The sequence below is a fragment of the Topomyia yanbarensis genome, chromosome 1, assembly GCF_030247195.1.
Source record: "Topomyia yanbarensis strain Yona2022 chromosome 1, ASM3024719v1, whole genome shotgun sequence".
Taxonomy (NCBI): Eukaryota; Metazoa; Arthropoda; class Insecta; order Diptera; family Culicidae; genus Topomyia; species Topomyia yanbarensis.
The window spans coordinates 35168810-35188455 of NC_080670.1; the positions used below are offsets into that span (position 1 = coordinate 35168810).

The 19646-nt window shown below is 39.3% G+C and overlaps 1 protein-coding gene across 1 annotated transcript; it reads right to left on the reverse strand.

The window, feature by feature from the left end:
• Window positions 1-5567: 5567 nt before the first annotated feature.
• Window positions 5568-19153, reverse strand: LOC131677366 (GATA-binding factor C-like). The gene is made up of 5 exons (XM_058957126.1): window positions 18821-19153; window positions 16355-16489; window positions 14001-14172; window positions 13736-13923; window positions 5568-6995 (listed from the first exon to the last, which is right to left on the reverse strand). Exons 1-5 carry the CDS (start codon window positions 18869-18871, stop codon window positions 6972-6974), a joined length of 570 nt encoding a protein of 189 aa, XP_058813109.1. The 5' UTR covers window positions 18872-19153; the 3' UTR covers window positions 5568-6971.
• Window positions 19154-19646: the final 493 nt, after the last annotated feature.

Below are 19646 nucleotides of genomic sequence, written 5' to 3' on the forward strand. Positions count from 1 at the left end.
AAACAAAAATTATAGGAATCTACATCGTTTAAGTTGAAAATGTTTAAATACCGTGACTTAGAATGAAAGGTTTTATTAATTACCATAACGCATTGTCCTTGTGTGAAAAATACCCGATATTTAAAAAAAATTACTATCTATGTCAATTCATGCCAGGATGATTACGAAAAAGCTTGTCCAGAAGCTGAAAATACTCCAAGTAAATATTTAATATAAGCATTTAAAAAGTAAAATCTATTCTGGTAGTTAACGAAATCATAAAAAAAATCGAAAATTCATGAAGTTGAATTTTGCGTTTGAAGTTCATCTCATCAGTAATTGGCACTGTCTTGGCAACCAGTAAGACACTTTCAGTGGTATACCTGCCATCAGGTTCCATATTTTGTCCTCAGACACACTAGCGGCGCACCGTGGCGGGTCTTCAAACAAAAGTGGGGCAAAACCTCAAATGTTACCTAATTTGGCTGAAAATCACAATTTAAGCCAATTTTGAGGTGCTGAGCTCATTTTTGATGTCGAAAGTCGTGGCAGTAGGCTGTATATCAGCCGAATATTTCGCCAAAAGTGGCTTTTGAACAGCACTCATGTACAATATGATGCCTATAAGCTCAGTTACCCATGTTCTATAAGCGGCTATAGAACCGAATTGATGCCATTTTTACGGCTTAGTGGTTACTTGGGTAGCCTGTGCACGCTGACGTACTCGACATAAATTGGCTTTTACCGAAATCTGCATATCAAGAAGACTGGCAACTCTGTCCAGAATCTGGAGACAGTAACAGCAACGTCACTTGCGGGTAAAGGTGGTACTTACCTTAGTAATGCACACACACACATATACATTTTTACATTAAGCTTCCTACCTTCCTCCAATAGAGGCGCTGTAATCTTTGTCGCTTTTCGTTTGTATGGGGGAAAGAAAGAAATATCAGTCTTCTTAATATGTAGTCTTCGCTTTTACTGTGAGCCGTGTTTACCAACATTTGCTTCACAGCTTAATGGCAGTGTTGGTAAACAAGACTCACAGTAAATGTCAATTTATGTCAACTTCTTGATCGACTTCGTCAGCGTGCAGAGGCTAATTGCCACTAGAAAAATCAAGGGTGATAAAAAATATCAAATAAGCATTAACTCATTCCATTCCATAAAAGTGTTGAACTCAAGAACGGCAAAAAACTGTACCACAAACGATAATCTTGTCACCCTGTGTTTTGCAAGGTTGGGTTTTACCGAAGACTACATATTAAGAAGGCTGATATCTCTTTCCTTCCCCCATACAAACGAGAAGCGACAGAGGTTACAGCGCCTCTATTGGAGGAAGGTAGGAAGCTTAATGTAAAAGTATGTATTAATGTATGTGTGTGCATCACAATGGGAAGTACCACCTTTACCCGCAAGTGGCGTTGCTGTTACTGTCTCCAGATTTTGGACAGAGTTTCCAGTCTTCTTGATATGCAGTCTTAGGTTTTACTCACACTTTGCTCAATCCTCAGAGCAAGCGCAAAAGATACACACATGTGCAGGGTGCACCTCGGACGCTTTTCGTTCGTATCGCGTTACGGTTCGGTTCGGTTTTTTTCAACATAAATTCCGCGGTGACGTTTTAGCGTGGTACATTGACGAAAGTTTGTCCTCCCCATAGAGAGCGATGTAAAAAAGGGGAAAAATGCGTCTATGAGAAGAATCCATTTTAGTGTAAAAGATCTTCAACGGATAAGGGGCCGATATCGTAACAGCTATTTCACACGCTTAACGTGTTTGAACGTGATCAAATGTGCGGTTTTTGTTGTTGCAGTGGTCCACTGCGTGTTCATACGTTGTTCTGATGAATCAGCGATAATGATGTGTTCCATCGCAGTAGGTATTGATTTGGATAGCGCAGAGAAAATTAATCTTTAATATTAAGTTCTACAAGATGAAGACACGAATGAACTCATGATGAATGAAGTTCATGTTTAACAATTCTCGGTGGTTTGTTTACTTTGTCAGTTGCGTGAGTGCGAGTGCAACGGGTGCTCATCTGTTACATTTGAACTCACGTAACTTTCATGTAAACAAACCACCGAGAATTGAATACTTTACGCTGACGTCACTAATGAACTGAGTGTTCATTTTTGACAGTTCGCTTGTACTGTTTACATGGACTTAGAAAAATTCTTAACGATTTCCTTCGAGCGAATTTAGTCGTCCGTAAAATTGTAAACAGTACAAGTGAACTGTCAAGAAAAGTGAGGTTAACTGTATCAGTAAAGAACCTAATTGTCGAACGAAGTTCATCCGGCTCGTTTTGCGGGGTTATGTCGGATGGTGTAGTTGCCACCGTATGGCGGTTTGGAATCAGCTCGCTAATTGGCATGTATCCTTCAATGGAGAAAAGTGTAAAAGAGTGGAAAAAGCTTGTCTTTGTAAAGCAGAGTATTTGTGTGTTTGTTAGCATAGAAACATATATAGGAAAATGATATATGAGAAATCTGATTGAATTGTTAGCTTTGACCTCAGGTAGGTTTTCCGAAAGTCGTACTGGATTACAGTTCAATTTCATTTTTTCATGATTAGGTTTACGCCCACATCGCTTATAATAATACTAAAAATGGAAATAAACCTTAATGAACTTTGAATATTCCACATTTCAAAGAATTCCATGAGAAAATAACTAAATATCTGACAATGATCTAATTGTGATTCGATAAACAAACTGTTGTTTGTTGACATTCTGTTCAATTACGAACTGACGGAAGACATTCCGGGATAAAATTTTCTGTCCGATCCGTTCAGTTTCATTATTGATCCGCGCGTTTTAAATTTAGCTTAAAGATGATTTGGATACTGCCTTGAAAATTATGACATTTTCAGCAGAAGCCACATTTCTTATGGCAACCTCCGAATACTGGAGGAATCCATTCCCTGGCATAGCCAACAGAATTCGGGTGGTAGGACGTTCTATCCCTTTCTACGTTACCCTAGAATATGGTACCCCCCATTGCACAGACGGCTCTTTTGTGCACAATTTGCACACTATGGAAAACTATGCGCGGAAACCTCCACAAAAAGCATAAACTACAACCAAAACAACCCATTCACAGCTAATTCTTAACAATTGTCCAACTAGCAAAACCCCGCACAAATGTCACGAAATGTACCCCATTAACTTTTACACGTCACCTCCTGGACAGATATAGGATCCGAGGCTGTGGTTAGGTTGGTCTCAAAAATGAATCAAAAATTGCTACTGATTTTCAAAGTTTTTTCTTCGCTCCATACCCTGTTCGTTCAAATGCTGGTTTTACCGGAATGCCAAATATCCTTTAGGAGGTTATGCTACACAAACTGGTTAATTTTTACATCTTTCACGCTAAATATGAAGGTAAGGTAACCACCACCGAAGCTGGATGCTGTGATCTACACACATACCTCTAAGAACGGTTTCAAAATCGCCCAATGAAGGATGTTGTCCAATTTGGACAACGTCCAAATAACCCTTCAACAAACGTCCATCGTTGGACCCGTGTTGAACGATTTTGAAACATTTTTGACGTAGGACTACGTCTTTGTTTTCGATATGGGGGTGCACGTTGCAAATTCAACAAAAATGGTATGTAACGAAAAGTGGTCCAATTTTAAACGCTTATAATTCAGCCATTTTACGGTAAATTTTCTTTTTTTTGCGCATATCGCTCAGAAATACTTCTAAGAATAGATTCCAATAGATAAACCCAAAGATTTTTGATATCATGGCATTAAAATTTTAGAGAATGTTCAACATAGTTAAAATATCACGCATTTGCACACAGAAGGCTGCGCTTCCCTAGTCTGGCACGACAGATTTATGTACCTAACGCGCAACGCTTCTATGAATGACGTCAACACCGACTATTTAAAGAGCAGATTTGTTCGGGCAAGCTCAGTTAACTTTTGGACAGCAGGCAGAGCAGAGCACTGCACTGCATGCTCCCACAGCCAGTGTAGTAGAGGCTAGCTTGCGTGTATGATAGAAATCTGAGCTTTCGTTGCGCGAAGCGAAAGCTTTCGGTTTTTCTTTGCGTTGTCATTGATTCTACCAATACATAGGCACTACAAAGCCTATTTATGAATGGATGCACTGTTACTCAAAAAATCGCTGCAAAAAATGCATCTAAGTCCATCCATAAAACTATTTTCGATTTTTGTATATGTTTTGCTTCGATATACGATTAAGACCACTGCATTCGCTACATTTATGTGTACTTTAGGAAAGTTACAATAACGGCAAAATAAAACTATAAAGCTTGTCCTATACAAGAACTGTGACTGTATTGTCAAAAACATGATTTTTAAGCATCGGTCTGGTTGTTTACCGCACACAATAGAAATTTTTTTTAAATTTTAAAGCAGTTCCAGATATTAGTTCGGTTTTCCATCGCAGTTTTCTGTCTGCTTTCTTTAATCGGATTCGATCGCTCATTGTACATAAAATGACCTGATGAGCAAGACGGTTAGATTCATGAAGTGAACTATAGAAAGAAATGTTTGATTAATTATTAATCCAAATGTAATAAGAAATTAAATATTTCACGTATTGCAGTCCTACGTCTGCAATTCGTACAACCTCATAGGGCTGTCCCTTGTAGTTTTTTGGAAGTCTCAGTGGGATTAATACGGTTAAAAATACGTTTTAGTAGAAGCTGGCGATCATTTTGAGGAATGTGAAAAATTTCTCATCGCTAAACAAAATTATTGTCAGATTTATCCTTCGACGAGATATTATTTGTTTTCGAGAGGTGCTGGCAGTTTTTTACTGTTTCTTTCGGTACTGCACAACTTCCGGAAGGTTAAGCATTCCCGGTGGTCTTTCGTCACATCAACGGAGCGTCAAAAGTAGTTGCAAGCAGATTTGTTAGAAAACATTCGGCCTTATTCTGCGCGGCGTGTGACGTGAGACGACTAAACTCACCTCACTTTATGTGACTTTTCTCACCCGATTCTGAGAGTCGACTCGGGTGAGGTGAGATTCCCCATTGCGGTTAAATGGGCGTCTCACATCACCCGAAGTGACTCTTCAGAATTGGGTGAGAAAAGTCACGTAGAGTGAGGTGAGATTATTCGTCTCACGTCACACGCCGCGCAGAATAGGGCCGATTATTCGGTACAGAAAGTGTCGGTGTATGGATCGGTGATAGGATGTAGTATTTTTTCTCGTTGATGCTAATGTACCGTGTGAGTCGTGCTTTATTCTTCCGAAAATTGCACGAATGGCCGCCTAAGCGAGCAGTCGCTTGATGCTAAAAAATCATTTTGTTAAGTTTCGATACGTGCACTGCCGGAAGATTGTGATAAGCGGCTCCTTGATCCACTCCCTCAAATATTGGTAACACGATGATGAATCTTGCATACTTTCGCCGCGAGTAAATCATCATCATCATCATCATAATTTAGATGCGGATGTACAACCGCATTACTCAGAAGAAGGCATTTTGCGTTGCTCCAGATCAGATAACACTGTTTCCGATTGAGTAGAGGTGAAGTTCCCTAAGAGTCGTAGAAGGATGTTTTACTCTTCAAACCAAAAAAAAAAACTACACGCAGCCGGATTAATTTCTCTTGTTTTATTTATTTGTATGTATCCTTATCACAATAGATCACAACAATTATTTAAATAAAATTTTATGGCAGTGGGTTCACATTCCAATACAGAAGAAGTTATATTCCCATAAAATGATTACTAAGAAATGTTCTGCTTTGATGCTATATCTGGCTTTAAAAATCCGATACTTGGTTTTGTTTTACTTTTCATGTTGAGCTGAACTATGTTTGATTTTTTTTATAATTTTATTTATATTAATTTCATTATTTACACGTCTGTTACAGCTATTTTTCCATTCATTTAAATATACACTTTGTACAAATATATTATTATAGCGATAATATATACTGATTCTTGAGCTTACGCCTACTTATGTTTCTTCCCTTGCAACAGTCTCTGACTATACTTAAATTAGTTGTTTGCAATTGCCTTTTTTTCCTCTTGTGCTAACTAACAATTATTTTGAGCTACAACAGAAAAATAAACTAGAATAAAATAAATTTACTTGACATAAAGAAAGTAAACATAATTCAACTATCTAATTCTTTGCACTTTTTTGACAGCAGCTCTGCCGTTCGGGGCGCCACTGATGAATTATTTTTTGTGTGTTTTTTTGTTAATTCAAACTCAAACATTGTTCGGAAAAATCGAGAGGGATTTTGGTGAAGTGATTACCGTGCCTCGGGGCGGGTGGGAATGACGGACATGGATAATGTACAGAATCCATAACTCTCGCGAAGGGATACGAACTGAGACGAGACGAGGTGTGCCAATCGGATAAGCACGCTGTCTTCCCTGGTTGTTTTGACGGATTCGATGATTTATTTTTATGACGATCGCGGCTCTAATGAAGTCGTGCACCTCGATAAGGTGCTGATTTCGCTGAGTTACACTTGACTTTGTAATCTGCACAAGGATTTGCAATCATTTCCGGCCATGGTAGTTGGTATGGTTGCAACGAGCGTAGGGCGTTTTTGTTTTGCTCTATTTCGATTTCTAGCTCGTCTGTCCCTAGCTTCAGATGGTGTTTAAACACATCGCTCGTTTAACCAGGTTGAAATTCGAGTCACAAAAATTTCAGCAAATTCCGGGGTCATCATCAAAACAACCGACTAAATAAACCGTGCCGACCGTTGGCCAGCTCGAGGTGAATTAACTCCTTTGCACTGGGTCTTTCTAAAGATGATAGAGTCTGTATAAAGGGGAATGCGAACTTCGACTTGAATAAATGTAATTATCTGCTGCGGGGGCTGGGGGGTTAACTCTAAAATTGTACTAATATCAACTTATTGCTGCGGATGAAGCAAATCTTTTGCTGCTAGAACCCGTTTTTTTTCTTTCTCTCCCTCTATCGGTGAGCTTGCGTCGCGGTTGCCCGCCACGTGACCGGCCGGATTTACTGTCCCATTAGTCACGTGTATTCGGATCTCCAACTCTGAAAAAAACAGAAACAGAAAAGAGATTTAGTGTTATTGGAGATGAATAGGGATCGCGAAAAAGTCCACAATGTTCTATGTCTCATAAAATGAATATGAATTCTCCGAAAGGGTTAATACAAACTATTGCAAACAAACGTGAAAAATACACAAGTTTACATATTTTTTGTGACTTTTTCGGTGATATCCAACGGGAAAACTAGATCAAAGTGGTGAGTTGAACGAAAGTAATTATGTGAAAAAACCACCCCAGAAGCAGGATTCGAACCAGCAACCCTTGGGACTCCGGCCCAATGCACAAACCCTTATGCTATCTCTGGGCTATGATGACGTCCCAGGAAGAATACAATATTTACTCAAAAATAGCTTATTTTTATTAAAAAATGTATATATACTTTTCTAACCACAAAAGTTTAGTAAATCGATACAAATTTTTCTCCTTCAAAATATTTAAATGAAAATATTTCTGAAGTTTGCAAATGAAATCAATTTTTGAGAAACACCCTATTTTTTGGTATATGTGTTGTAAAATGAAAAGTACAACGCAACATTTTTGCGCAATTATACCTCGAATTGTGACCTTATGATATTAGTATTCCGAAAAAACCCATTTTTGGCGAAAAAGTGCTCATAACTTTTCAACGATAATAGATATGTTCCACATGGGGAGCAGACGGACGGACATGGTAATATTTAAAATCAAGAGCCACGATAATTTACCGGAAAATTTAACTAAAATACCAGCTGTAAACTGAATCAAAAAGCTACGGAAAAAAGTTTCAATATGTTTGGTAGAAAATCCTGAAAAGCGAGGGAATTTTAGTTTCTGGAATTATTTGATATCCGACGTTATTGTATTCGCGAGTTTTGTAAAAACTGGATGTATGGTGGAGGATAGGACCAACGTGAAAAAGGACTCAAAAACCCTTCCAGGTTCACAATATAATACAGTCGTAGGGGAGGACGTAAGTGATGCGGACAGGTTGATACAAGTGGAGCAATTTGATCGAAAAGTGCTGGTATGGCAAGCAATATGTTCTTGTGGGTGAAGTCTACCATTTTTTACACTACCAGAACTATAGATGCGGAAATCTATCGATGTGACTGCATAAGAAGTTACTGCCTCTGTATGAGAAGCTGGGTGGACATTTTTTTTTTCTTATTTTTGATTCTACAAGTTTCCAGGAAAATCGGAATTGTTTGTTTAACATTTTTTTTAAAATTTTTTAATTATTTTGTTCGTGTGAAAAAAGGAAGGAAATCTTAAAATATAAAAAAATCCAAAAGAAGTTGTGCCCATGCAACAATTCTGGTTTTATAGCATACTACAGTTCACAACAAGTCGTCGTCAAGTTCGCACGCTTTTATCGTTCGATCCAGGTGCCGTGCGCGATATTTCATTTAGTTTTTTATTAATTCAGCTTTTCGTGTGTGTACATCAATCATAATGAGTTGCGAAATTTGCACTTTCGACACTTCCGCCGATACAGTTATGTGGACGTGTATAGGTTGCCCAAGAAAATTCCACGCCGCTTGCATTGGAGTGACTGTTCCGAGGGGATCACTGCGGAAGAAGGACAAGAGGGTGGACATCAACTCGTATCTATTACCGTGCTGTGAATCATGTCAAGAATTGATGCAGGCCAAGATTGAGTTCAAAGGGCTTATTGAACAACAACAACTTCTGGAATCACAACTGCAAGCCAATACGGAAGTAATGCACCGGCTCGCGTTTCAACTGGAGAAGCCTAACATAGTTCACGAAGCGATCGATGGCCTAGAAATTTTGCTTACAACAATAAAACAGGAATTGATAGCAATAAACAAAAACAGCAGTTTGACTGGAAGTGGTGTTGCCATTAAAAATCACATTACCTCGCTATTCGATACAGCAATGACGACAACGAAAAATAATGTCTATAGCACGCTGAAAACGGTAACGTCAGAGCTATCAGCTGAACTGCGCACCATTAATGATGAAATAAACCAGCTTAATCAACTGTCTCTGGACACAGCGGCTAGTATTACTATGACGTCAAACCCGACGCTGGGGATTGATATTCTTGACGAGCTTAAGTCTCTGTCAGCGAACATATCCACCAGTCAAAACTTCACAAATTCTGCGCTAACTATTGATATCCTCGACGAACTTAAGGCGCTTTCATCAAACATAACGGCAAGTCAAAACGCTACATCATCGCTTGATTCATGCCCCAGTTTGGAAGCCGAATTAAATAACGACAAAAATATCGATAACTCAGGTTGGCGCTTTTTGGGTACAAGGAAAGTATGGAAAGCAGACTGGAGCGATTACGATGCACGCAAATTAAGAAACCTGAACCAGCAAAAACAGGCCGAAAAGGCTAGAAGACGTAAAAAAAGATCGAGGCGAAATAATAATAATAACGTTAATGAAAAAAACAAAAGCACCACAAATTTTCCTCGACCTGATCAAGAGCAAGCAGCGCGCCACTCACGACAGCCAGTTAATAGTAACCATACGAGTAATACCAATCGCAGAATCACATTTAGGGCCGGCAACACCCACTATAACAAAAACCATACGAGTAGTCACTACAACAATAGTTTCCTGCCACCGGATAGAGTGCTTCTTGCGGCTGCAAAAGATCATTTCTCAGGACCCCCCACGAACTATAGGCCAACAATTCAGTTTCAAAGAGGACCGACATTGAATCCCTATCCAGTGGATGATTTACCACGGTCGACGATGCAAATGCACCCAACATCGGAGCGCTTGTCAACAGTTTTGTGTAAGGCGTGCCATTCTCAACATTCGTGTTTTCGACGACATTGACGCATTCCCTAGAAGAAGGAAATGACGAGGACACTGCAGTTTGCCAAGATTCGACGCCATTTGAACGACAACAAAAAGAGGTAATCTCGATTCCTCAAGTAGAGTCGTCAGTAGAAATTTTAATTTACTGTCAAAATTTTAATAGAATGAAAAGTGCATCGAAAATGAATGAAATTCACAAGAATATTTTAAGTAGCTCCTATACAATTATTTTGGCTACAGAAACTAGTTGGGACGAAAGTGTTAGAAGTGAAGAAGTTTTCGGGAACAGCTACAATGTGTTTAGAGCTGACCGAGACATTCATATGTCTGAAAAGAAGTCAGGAGGGGGAGTTTTAATAGCAATTACATCAAAATTTAATGCAGAAATCATTACTACAAGGAAATTTAAAGAATTTGAGCATGTGTGGGTTAAAACCCATCTGGCAGGTGAAACACATATATTTGCCTCTGTGTACTTCCCCCCAAATAATGCCCGCAAAGATACATTTGAAAAGTTTTTTCTTATTGCCGAAGACATTATAACCAAGCTCCCCCCAGAGGTAAAAGTTCATATTTATGGTGACTTCAATCAACGAAGCATTGACTTCTTTCCAGACACTGAAAATGAAAGCATTCTACTTCCAGTCGTTGGGGATAACGAAACTCTGCAGGCCATATTTGACAAAACTGCAAGTTTAGGACTTAACCAAATTAATCATGTTAGAAATCAGCAAAACTGTTATTTAGATTTATTATTCACAAACATTCTTGAAGACTTCTGTGTCACCGAATCATTAGCTCCACTATGGAAAAATGAAGCGTTTCATACAGCAATAGAGTTTTCTGTATTTGTACATGATAACAAAAGACCCGATGACTGCGAGTACGAAGAGGCCTTTCAATTTCAATTGGCAAATTTTGACAACATAAAACAAAGACTAAGCAGTATAGATTGGCAAACGTTGTTTAGAAACGAAACAAGTATCGAAAATTCAGTAGACGTCTTTTACACAAAATTGTTTGATATAATAGTTGAACAAGTACCACTGAAAAAAATTAGGCGACAAGGCAACACAAAATATCCAGTTTGGTATAACGAGCAAATTAAAAATTTTAAAAATCGTAAACAAAAGGCCCACAAAAAGTATAAAAAAATCAGAAATGAAAGGAACTTATTTAACTATTTGGACATTTGCGATCAACTAAACCTATCCATTAAAATAGCATTTGAAGAGTATAACTCAAAAACCGAACTTCAAATAAAATCTTGCCCAAAAAATTTCTTTAATCATGTTAAAAATAATTTAAAATCGGAAAACTTCCCTTCAAAAATGAAACTTAAAGAAAATGTCGGTGTCAACGCGGAACAAATCTGCAATCTTTTCGCAACCTTCTTTCAAGACATCTATACCACATTTTCTGAAGAAGATCGTGATCGCGAATATTTCGGTTTCTTCCCAGAATTCACCACAGACATTGGCGTCAATCATGTCAGTGTGCAAGATATTATGGAGGCTCTAAACAAACTAGATGCCTCCAAAGGTTCTGGACCTGACGGGATCCCACCCGTATTTATGAAGAACTTAGCGTTGGAACTCACAGCTCCTCTGTTTTGGCTTTTTAACATGTCGCTTGAATCTGGCATTTTCCCCAATTTATGGAAAAGCTCGTACCTGGTACCCATTTTTAAAAGTGGCAAAAAATCTGACATATGTAACTACCGTGGAATTGCCATTATGTCATGTATGCCTAAACTCTTTGAAGCAATCGTTAACGAAAAACTATTCAATCAAATCAAAAACAGAATTACTAACATGCAGCATGGGTTCTTCAAAGGACATTCAACTAATACAAATTTACTAGAATTCGTTAACTACTCATTGATTGCAATGGAGAATGGAAACTACACTGAAGCTCTTTACACGGACTTTAGCAAGGCATTTGATCGTATCGACATACCCTTGCTATTATTCAAACTGAAAAAATTAGGAATTGAATCAGGTCTTCTCAAATGGCTCGAATCATATTTAACTAACCGTCAACAAATAGTTAGATTTAAAGGGAAGAAATCGAATCCCATTCAAGTCACATCAGGAGTTCCTCAAGGCTCCCATCTAGGCCCTCTTTTGTTCATTTTATTCGTAAACGACATATCATACATTCTCAAAAACATAAAAGTTCTTATCTATGCCGACGACATGAAGCTCTTTTTAGAAATTAGGAACGAACAAGACATATTACAGGAAGAAATACATATGTTTTACCTCTGGTGTAACAAAAGCCTTCTGCAACTAAACGTAAAAAAATGTAATGCAATAACTTTTAGTAGGAAACGAAATACACCTGACATTTCAATCACTCTAGGAAATCAAGTGGTACAAAAGTGCGAAAGAGTTAAAGATTTGGGAGTCATTCTAGATTCAAAATTAACATTCATTGACCATTACAACACAATCATCAATAGAGCAAATAACATGCTTGGATTTATAAAGCGTTTTAGTTACAATTTTAATGATCCATATACAATTAAAACATTATACATCTCGTATGTAAGGTCAATACTGGAATATTGTAGCATAGTTTGGTCACCTTTCTCAATCACACATGAAGAAAGAATAGAATCAGTACAAAGGCAATTTTTATTGTTTGCACTTCGCAAAATAGGTTGGACACGATTTCCTCTCCCATCTTATAAAGCTCGCTGTATGCTCATTAACATCCAAACACTAAAAGAGCGCCGAGAATATGCAATGGTTTCATTTCTAAACGATATAATTTCGTGTCGTATTGATTCAGTCGAACTTCTATCTAAACTTAATTTTTATATACCTTCCCGGCAGTTACGAATCCGAAATACATTTATAACAAACAATTATCGTACAAATTATGCCAAGTTTGGACCATTAAATCAGATGATGGCAACTTACAACAAGCACTGCGAAGCTATTGACTTAACAATGACAAAAAGCAAATTAAAAAAATTTTCAATTCTATTCGCTTATAAAGAACATCCTAAAGTAGTGCTATGTAAACCAGATAGTGTTTAGTTTAGTTATTAGTATTTTATGTTTTAAGTGTATACTATATTTTATCGTTATAACAAAACGGTCTACTCTTGTTTGACGACAATAAATAAATAAATAAATAAAAATAAATAAACAAGTACATTCTAAGGTTTAAGAAGGCCTTTAAGAGTGTTGTAAAACCTAAATTGTTACTAGGGGGTACATTTTTATCCGAACCCTTGTCGCATATTCATTTTCTGAAGATGGCATTTACATCTGTTGTTCATTCCTTGGTATATCTGAGTTTCCGCTTTACCATGGCCCAAAAGGGTTCCATTATATGTGGTTCAGGGCCACGCAGTGGATTCATGTCCACAGAAAATGCATCGAATTGGCGTCATCCAGCGCGGTCGCAGAATCTGGCTGAGTTCGACTAAAATAATGCCATTTAACTGTTCAACTCCATAATTCGAATTTCTAACTTCATTAGACGTTTTGGAGGCATTCTGATCAGTAAACCAGTTCACCATCGTTGTTGAAAATTTCACCTCGCTTTCCACACGTTCAGATTCCTTGCCAAATAAAGTACTTCGATGCAAATTTCGACATTTTGATCCAATGTAAACCGATCCTTAAAACATTTGTAGTATTCTTAACCCGGTGGATTGCGGGCTTCCAACATTTTTAGTTTCAAAGTACGATGTGGAAAGCTCCGGACACATTTTTTTCGAGAACCTTCGTTATAAAACACTTACAAAGATAAATTCTGCAAAATTTTGTTAATTTCTGTCCGGTGGAAACAATAGTTACCCCTTTTGTTAACCCTGGAGAAAGCCCTTTACTGATGGACAGAGGACAATTTGCTTCTATATTCAACACTCCATTAACCAATTTCAGAAAAGTTCCATTAATCACAACAAAAAAAAGTTCTATTTACCATAGAGTTCAACCCAAGGTGGTACGACTGCGGGTGCCCTACGGCACCGGTTCCCAGCGGTGCTCCACCGCTGAAGCCATTCTGCAGGCTACCGGACGTTCCGAGCGATCCCAGCCCGGTCGCGTACCAGCCGCCGTGCATGTGAGAATGGGCGTGATGAAGTCCGCTGGAGAGATGGGCGTGTTGTCCTGTGAACAAACAAAAGCAAAAATTTCGTCTTGAAGTCTTGAACCGTCCAGTAATCACCCTATGCCCGATAACTTACCCATCGAGGTTGGAAAAGCGCCCGGGAAGGATTTGTTGTGATCCAGTGGGTTCATGAGATCTCCGAAGGAGAAGCTATAGCCGGGCGTCGATTTCCGCTTCTTAGATTTGGCAGTGAGTTTACGATTTCTCGTTTGAATGCCTTCCTTTTTCATCGTGAGCGGCCGATCCACCTGCAACGGGTTGAGAGGGAGAAAGAAAAATTCTACAATTAATTTCGATTCCGATTGTTTCGCTCGATTTAGTTGGGAGAATCGCGTCCTTCCAAGGAAAACCGGGGGACAATCGTTATTTGGTTACTTTCTGGGAGCTCTGTCGGAAGGAATATATTTTCGGATGCATAATTAACCGAGCACTTCGCAGCAGTCGCAGTTGGCAATCGGCACGCCGCGGTTAGCTGCGGTCGAAATGTTTTGAAATTAATCTTCCCCGCAAATCAGATTCCGCGCGTAATATGCTTGCCGCTGCTGAGCTAACAAACCGAAGAGCTGGGAGACATAGGCTCCTTCTGCTTGGCATGGTTCGGCCTAAAATATTTTGCATAACGGCTGTCACTCTTGCTCGCATGATGGGCTGATGAAAGACGGCGAAATTAGTGCGTTAATTGGCGTTTCGTACGGTGCATTTAACTTCATTAGCAGAATAAGGACCACCACAGAACGAAGATTATTTGGCTTGGGATATGGAACCGCTGTTGTAATCGGTCAGATCTGTAAACGGGCGACAGCGTTGCTGTTGCTGCTACTGAAACGAGTAACTGTTTGCATGTTGATTAATGTGGATTTTGGATAGCTTCTTAGCCTCAGTGAGAAACCTTGAGATCAACAACAGCATCTGTTGGTTTATGAGGATCCGTGGTCTGGTAGTACGCAAAACTGACATTGTATGTTCTGGAGCCCCCAGCTGTCATGTACGCCAAGAAACGACTGCGAAGTGTCGAACAATTGCGTTCCATTGCTCGACATAGAACCGAACAAAGATAACGAAACCGCATTTTTTCAATCTGATGTTAGTGAGGCACCGGGAATAACAGTCCCTGTCCGCGTCAGTGAGCTTAATCAGCTCGCGCAGCTGCTACCTCGCAGTAAACGTCATCATTAGCCACGAGAGTCGTATTTTGAAAACACCTTCGCGGCGATCATTAGCAGTAGTAGCAACACAATAGGGCGAATGAATGAATAAAGTTTTTCATTGGCATTAAAGGACATAATACTGCACTTGAACATAATGGGATACTCAACAATAACTATTTTAGCTTTTCCATGCCCACCAAACTCTATAGATTTTATGAACAGTGCAGCACTGTTTTATGTTCCAATTTTTCTCCTTCTGTTCGCAGCCTTCACTCAGCTGTAAGTTCATCATTTGCACAAAACTATAAACCCAATTTTTATTACAATGACCATCAGCACCACCTCCACCGCCATCGCCGCCGCCTGCACTATGGTCCATCAACAGTAGGGGAAAAACTACTGAACTAAGCAAAAATTTAATTGCCCCGGCAGCAAGAGCACCCCAATGAGAGTCACTGTCGGTTTTACCGAACAGAAAAAAAGGAGAAGAAAGAAATTAGCGTAGGGCCGGGAAAATGTGAGTTAACTTCACAAAAGGCGAAAAAGTAAAATATAAAATAATACCACGGTCCGTCACCGACGTTCGGGGCCCAAACCCAGACAGTGATGGGGGGGGGGGGGGGGGGGGGGTTGAAATTGTGATGTTTTCCATTCATTAAGCACATCTAATGGAAAAAATATTATTCAAATTTATGCAAAACTGCTATTTGCTCGGATGGAGGAAGAGTTTCTGTTTCTGTGGAAATGAGCCGAGTTAGGCCGGACGCTTGCTTTTGTGTTTGTGGCCACGGTAGGTACTACGGTACGGAACATTAAAAAATTAAAACTTCATCAAAATCGAATCAGGAGTCGAACGAACGAACGAAAGGAAAACCTAACAATAAACACAATAAAGAACTGGGAAAAAGGTACGTTTTTCCCGCTGTGCTAGATGGTGGTGTGGTGGCCATGTTTGAAAAAAAAGGTGACTATACAAAAATGCAGGTGAAGCAAAAATGAGTTATTGGGCGTTTTAATTATAATGGTCATTAGATTGGCTTCGAAACAATCCCGTCCATATTGGGTAGCCGGGTTGTTGGACGCACGGAAGTTTCCCACCGTCCTTGAGATGATGGCTTTGGTGGTACTTCCGCTATGTCCGCAAACGATGACACGATGACCTCGACGAGGGGTCAGTACCAAAATATGCAACAATAACGAAAGCAAGCCAGGCACCAGTCTCGTTGCAGTTGCTGCTGCCGTCGTTGTTGTTGTTGCGAGTTTGTCGATTGTTGGTACTTACATTATGCAACTTGTAGTACAGTCCACAGGCGTTGCAAACTGGTTCCCCGCTTTGGTTCCTCCTCCACAGCGAGGTAGTTGTGGTCTTGCAGTTTGCACATGACGTTCCCGCCCGCCGGGCAGCGCTTTGCTGGGACTGGAATAGAAACGAGAGAGATATAGAGAGAAACAACCTATAAGTTCGGGTACTTATTTTGGATGGGTATTGCTGTGGGCCTAGGGCAATGGCTGTCAACTATTATTTAAGGCAATGCAGTAGAATTGGCCGGTTTTCATCACCGTTGCAGAAGAGGCTTCAAGTTGAAATTTTCAGTGAAAACTAGGTATCATCAGTAATAGTTCAGAGGTGGAGAACATGAATCATTACTGCAATGAATTTTGAGATTACTGGTACATCCAGAATTCGTTGATTGAGAGGGCACTGATGCGATGAATTCGAATCGAAAAAAAAAATCCAACGTTTTCTACGTTATGTGTTGTGTCCCTATACACTAATTGGTTCAATCCAGCCCCTGTCCAGGACGACGTCTCTGTACACTGCCATGAAAATCAAAACATTAATTTTGAATCGAATGATTAAAATCTGTAAATAGTTACTTAATGTTGATTTTCTGAATAATATGGTATTAAATCATCCCACAAGATGCAAAACGTCGTGTGGAACGCTTGAATATCGTGTATAGTGCCGAACATAATTCTTTGTTTAGGGCTTTATAGCTATAATGCCCCATATATGTTGGTCGCCTGTCAAACTCCATATGATGGTATAGGGTTGCTAGGAGGCTGGTTCAATCCTTTTTTTTTCATTTTGGAAGATTTTGCTTTTAACCTAGCTTTTAACGATCATGGAACATTGCAAAATGTATAACCTCACTTTTCTGACAGTTCAGAGAGCTTGTTTACATGGACTTTATTTGATTCCACCCAGTACAAAAAAATTGGATCGAATTCGTCAACACCATGTAAACAAGCTCGCTGTCATTTTTTCGCGCAATTTTACTCATATGACGTCATCTTGCAATGTCCCAGTTTAAACGCACCCAGTAAAGTTCAGCCGGAACTGAACTGGAATTCTGGCTGGTTCCAGTTCGTATTCCGGCTCCAGTGACACAACCGATTCTAACTAGAATCGGTTGTGTCACTGGAGCCGGAATGCGAACTGGAACCAGCCGGAATTCCAGTTCATTTCCGGCTGAGCTTAACTGGGCAAGTGGTGAATATAATCATCGCCTTTCTCAGTGAGCGTATATCTCCGATTACCCAAATGCCTACTACCCGGTTAAACCATTCGAAAATCGATTCGGAATATTGAATTAAGTCTGGGCCTCACATTTTGACAGTTCACTAATACTGTTTACATGAGTTTTGATCCATTTGAGCTATTACGTTCTAATATCTGCAACGCGAACTCTCAAGGTCAAATAATCAAGCATTGATTCCGAAACCGATTGAGTCGGAGTCATTTGTTTCATTTCAGCTGGAATCTTACAGAATTCCGAACCGGGTTCCGAATGGGTTTGATTAAGTCGGGTAGCAGCAGAGGTGGTGAATGTAAAACAATATTCACCACCTCAACTACATTGATGGTGACAATTAAACACATTTTCATGTTTACTTTTAACCACTATTTAGACTCTCGGTGAAAATGAACGTGAATATGTGTTGAATACCTTCCATTGTTCACGGTGGACGACGCAGTTTACAGTTTGTCAGAATGCAATCTGGTATTCGAAGGCGAACGTTCACCGTGAACAACGATGACATTTATATTCACCACTCCGCATCAATTCCGTCCATCGCTGCGTTTACACTTCCGGTGAACAAGTGAAATATCCACTGCGTACATATTTCACCGTGGAATTTTAAAAATGATCGGGGAATATGAATATTATTGCATTGATTCAATTATATCGAATAATTCTACATGGATTTGCGAAGTATATTAATGTACTATCGTTTAGTTACAGTTTCACCCATTTCTATGCACTAATGAGATATTGGAAAAAACAATTTGGTGCGCATCGAGTTCACGTTCATTTTCACCGAGGGTGTAAATAGGCCTTTACTGTCAACGGGATGACTAAATTGATTCCAACCACGCAAATTACTCCTACTAAGATGTGTAAAAAAACCTGACACCAAAACAACGCTTTGTTTGCAACGGATGAACAGAAAATCAAAAAGGTGCACAACAGTCCGTCCCTGATGAGAAACAGGACCTAACCTTTATCTGCAATTTGATACCCTCTTCTTACTTTGTGTGACATGAATCAATCGACTCCTGGGCACGTTTCGGATTCGTTCCCAGGACTCTTGTGGGTGTAACTAGACAATGCTTAAGCACGGAACGTTTGGCAAGTGGGACAGTTGAAATTCTTGCAAAACAGCTACTTTCTACACGGTTTGACAAATAGGATGATGAAATATTTTTATCGAACTAGAAAAAGAAGAGGGAGCGAATACTTACGGTGACTGGTTTCCGTTTCGGTTTGATCAGCGGCCGGTTTTGGCCGTTCATTTTGTAGTACAGTCCGCAAGCATTGCACAGATAGTGGCCGGTGGCATCTCGTCGCCACAGCGGCGTCGAGGTGGCACCACAGTTGACGCATTCTCGTCCCTCTGTAAGTAGGGAAGGTAAGGGAACGATTCTTACAAATACTCTATGAAGGTGGCAGACGGGTGTCGGATTGGAGTCTGAATTGTGTTATTTTTCGGTTGGGTGCCATTAACGAAATCCTACAAGCGAGCGTCGATGTTATGATATATTGAATTTAATTTTTTCTCTTCGGATCTGTATCTATTTTCACAATCTATGTCAAAAGTCCTCTAATTTAAATGATAATATTATCCAAAGGGGAGTATTTAGTTGCTTTTATGACTTTGGAGATTGCTTGAAAAAATCAATTTACAAAAATGATGAATATAACTGTCAGTTTGACAGTTAAACTGACCATTCTTGTAAATTGAATTTTTCAAACAATCTCCATACAGTATTTTTTCAGGCATATGTCTGATCCTTGTCAGAATTTCAGTTAAAATACAACAGCCGACTGATTGAGTTGTAATAAGTGTTGAGTTATAAGACAGTAGTCATGCTTCGGATGGGTCTGGAAATACACATTCAATTCAGCTCGACCATTTTTGCACAACCGTGTAGTAAGCAAATTTAGAAACTTTTACTATTTTTTGTTTACTAAAATTTTCAGCCAACTATTTCCCGAATCCCATAAAATTTACTGAGATCCTGGTAAACAAAACTGCTGAGATCTTGGCCAAAGATGCAAAAAAACTGA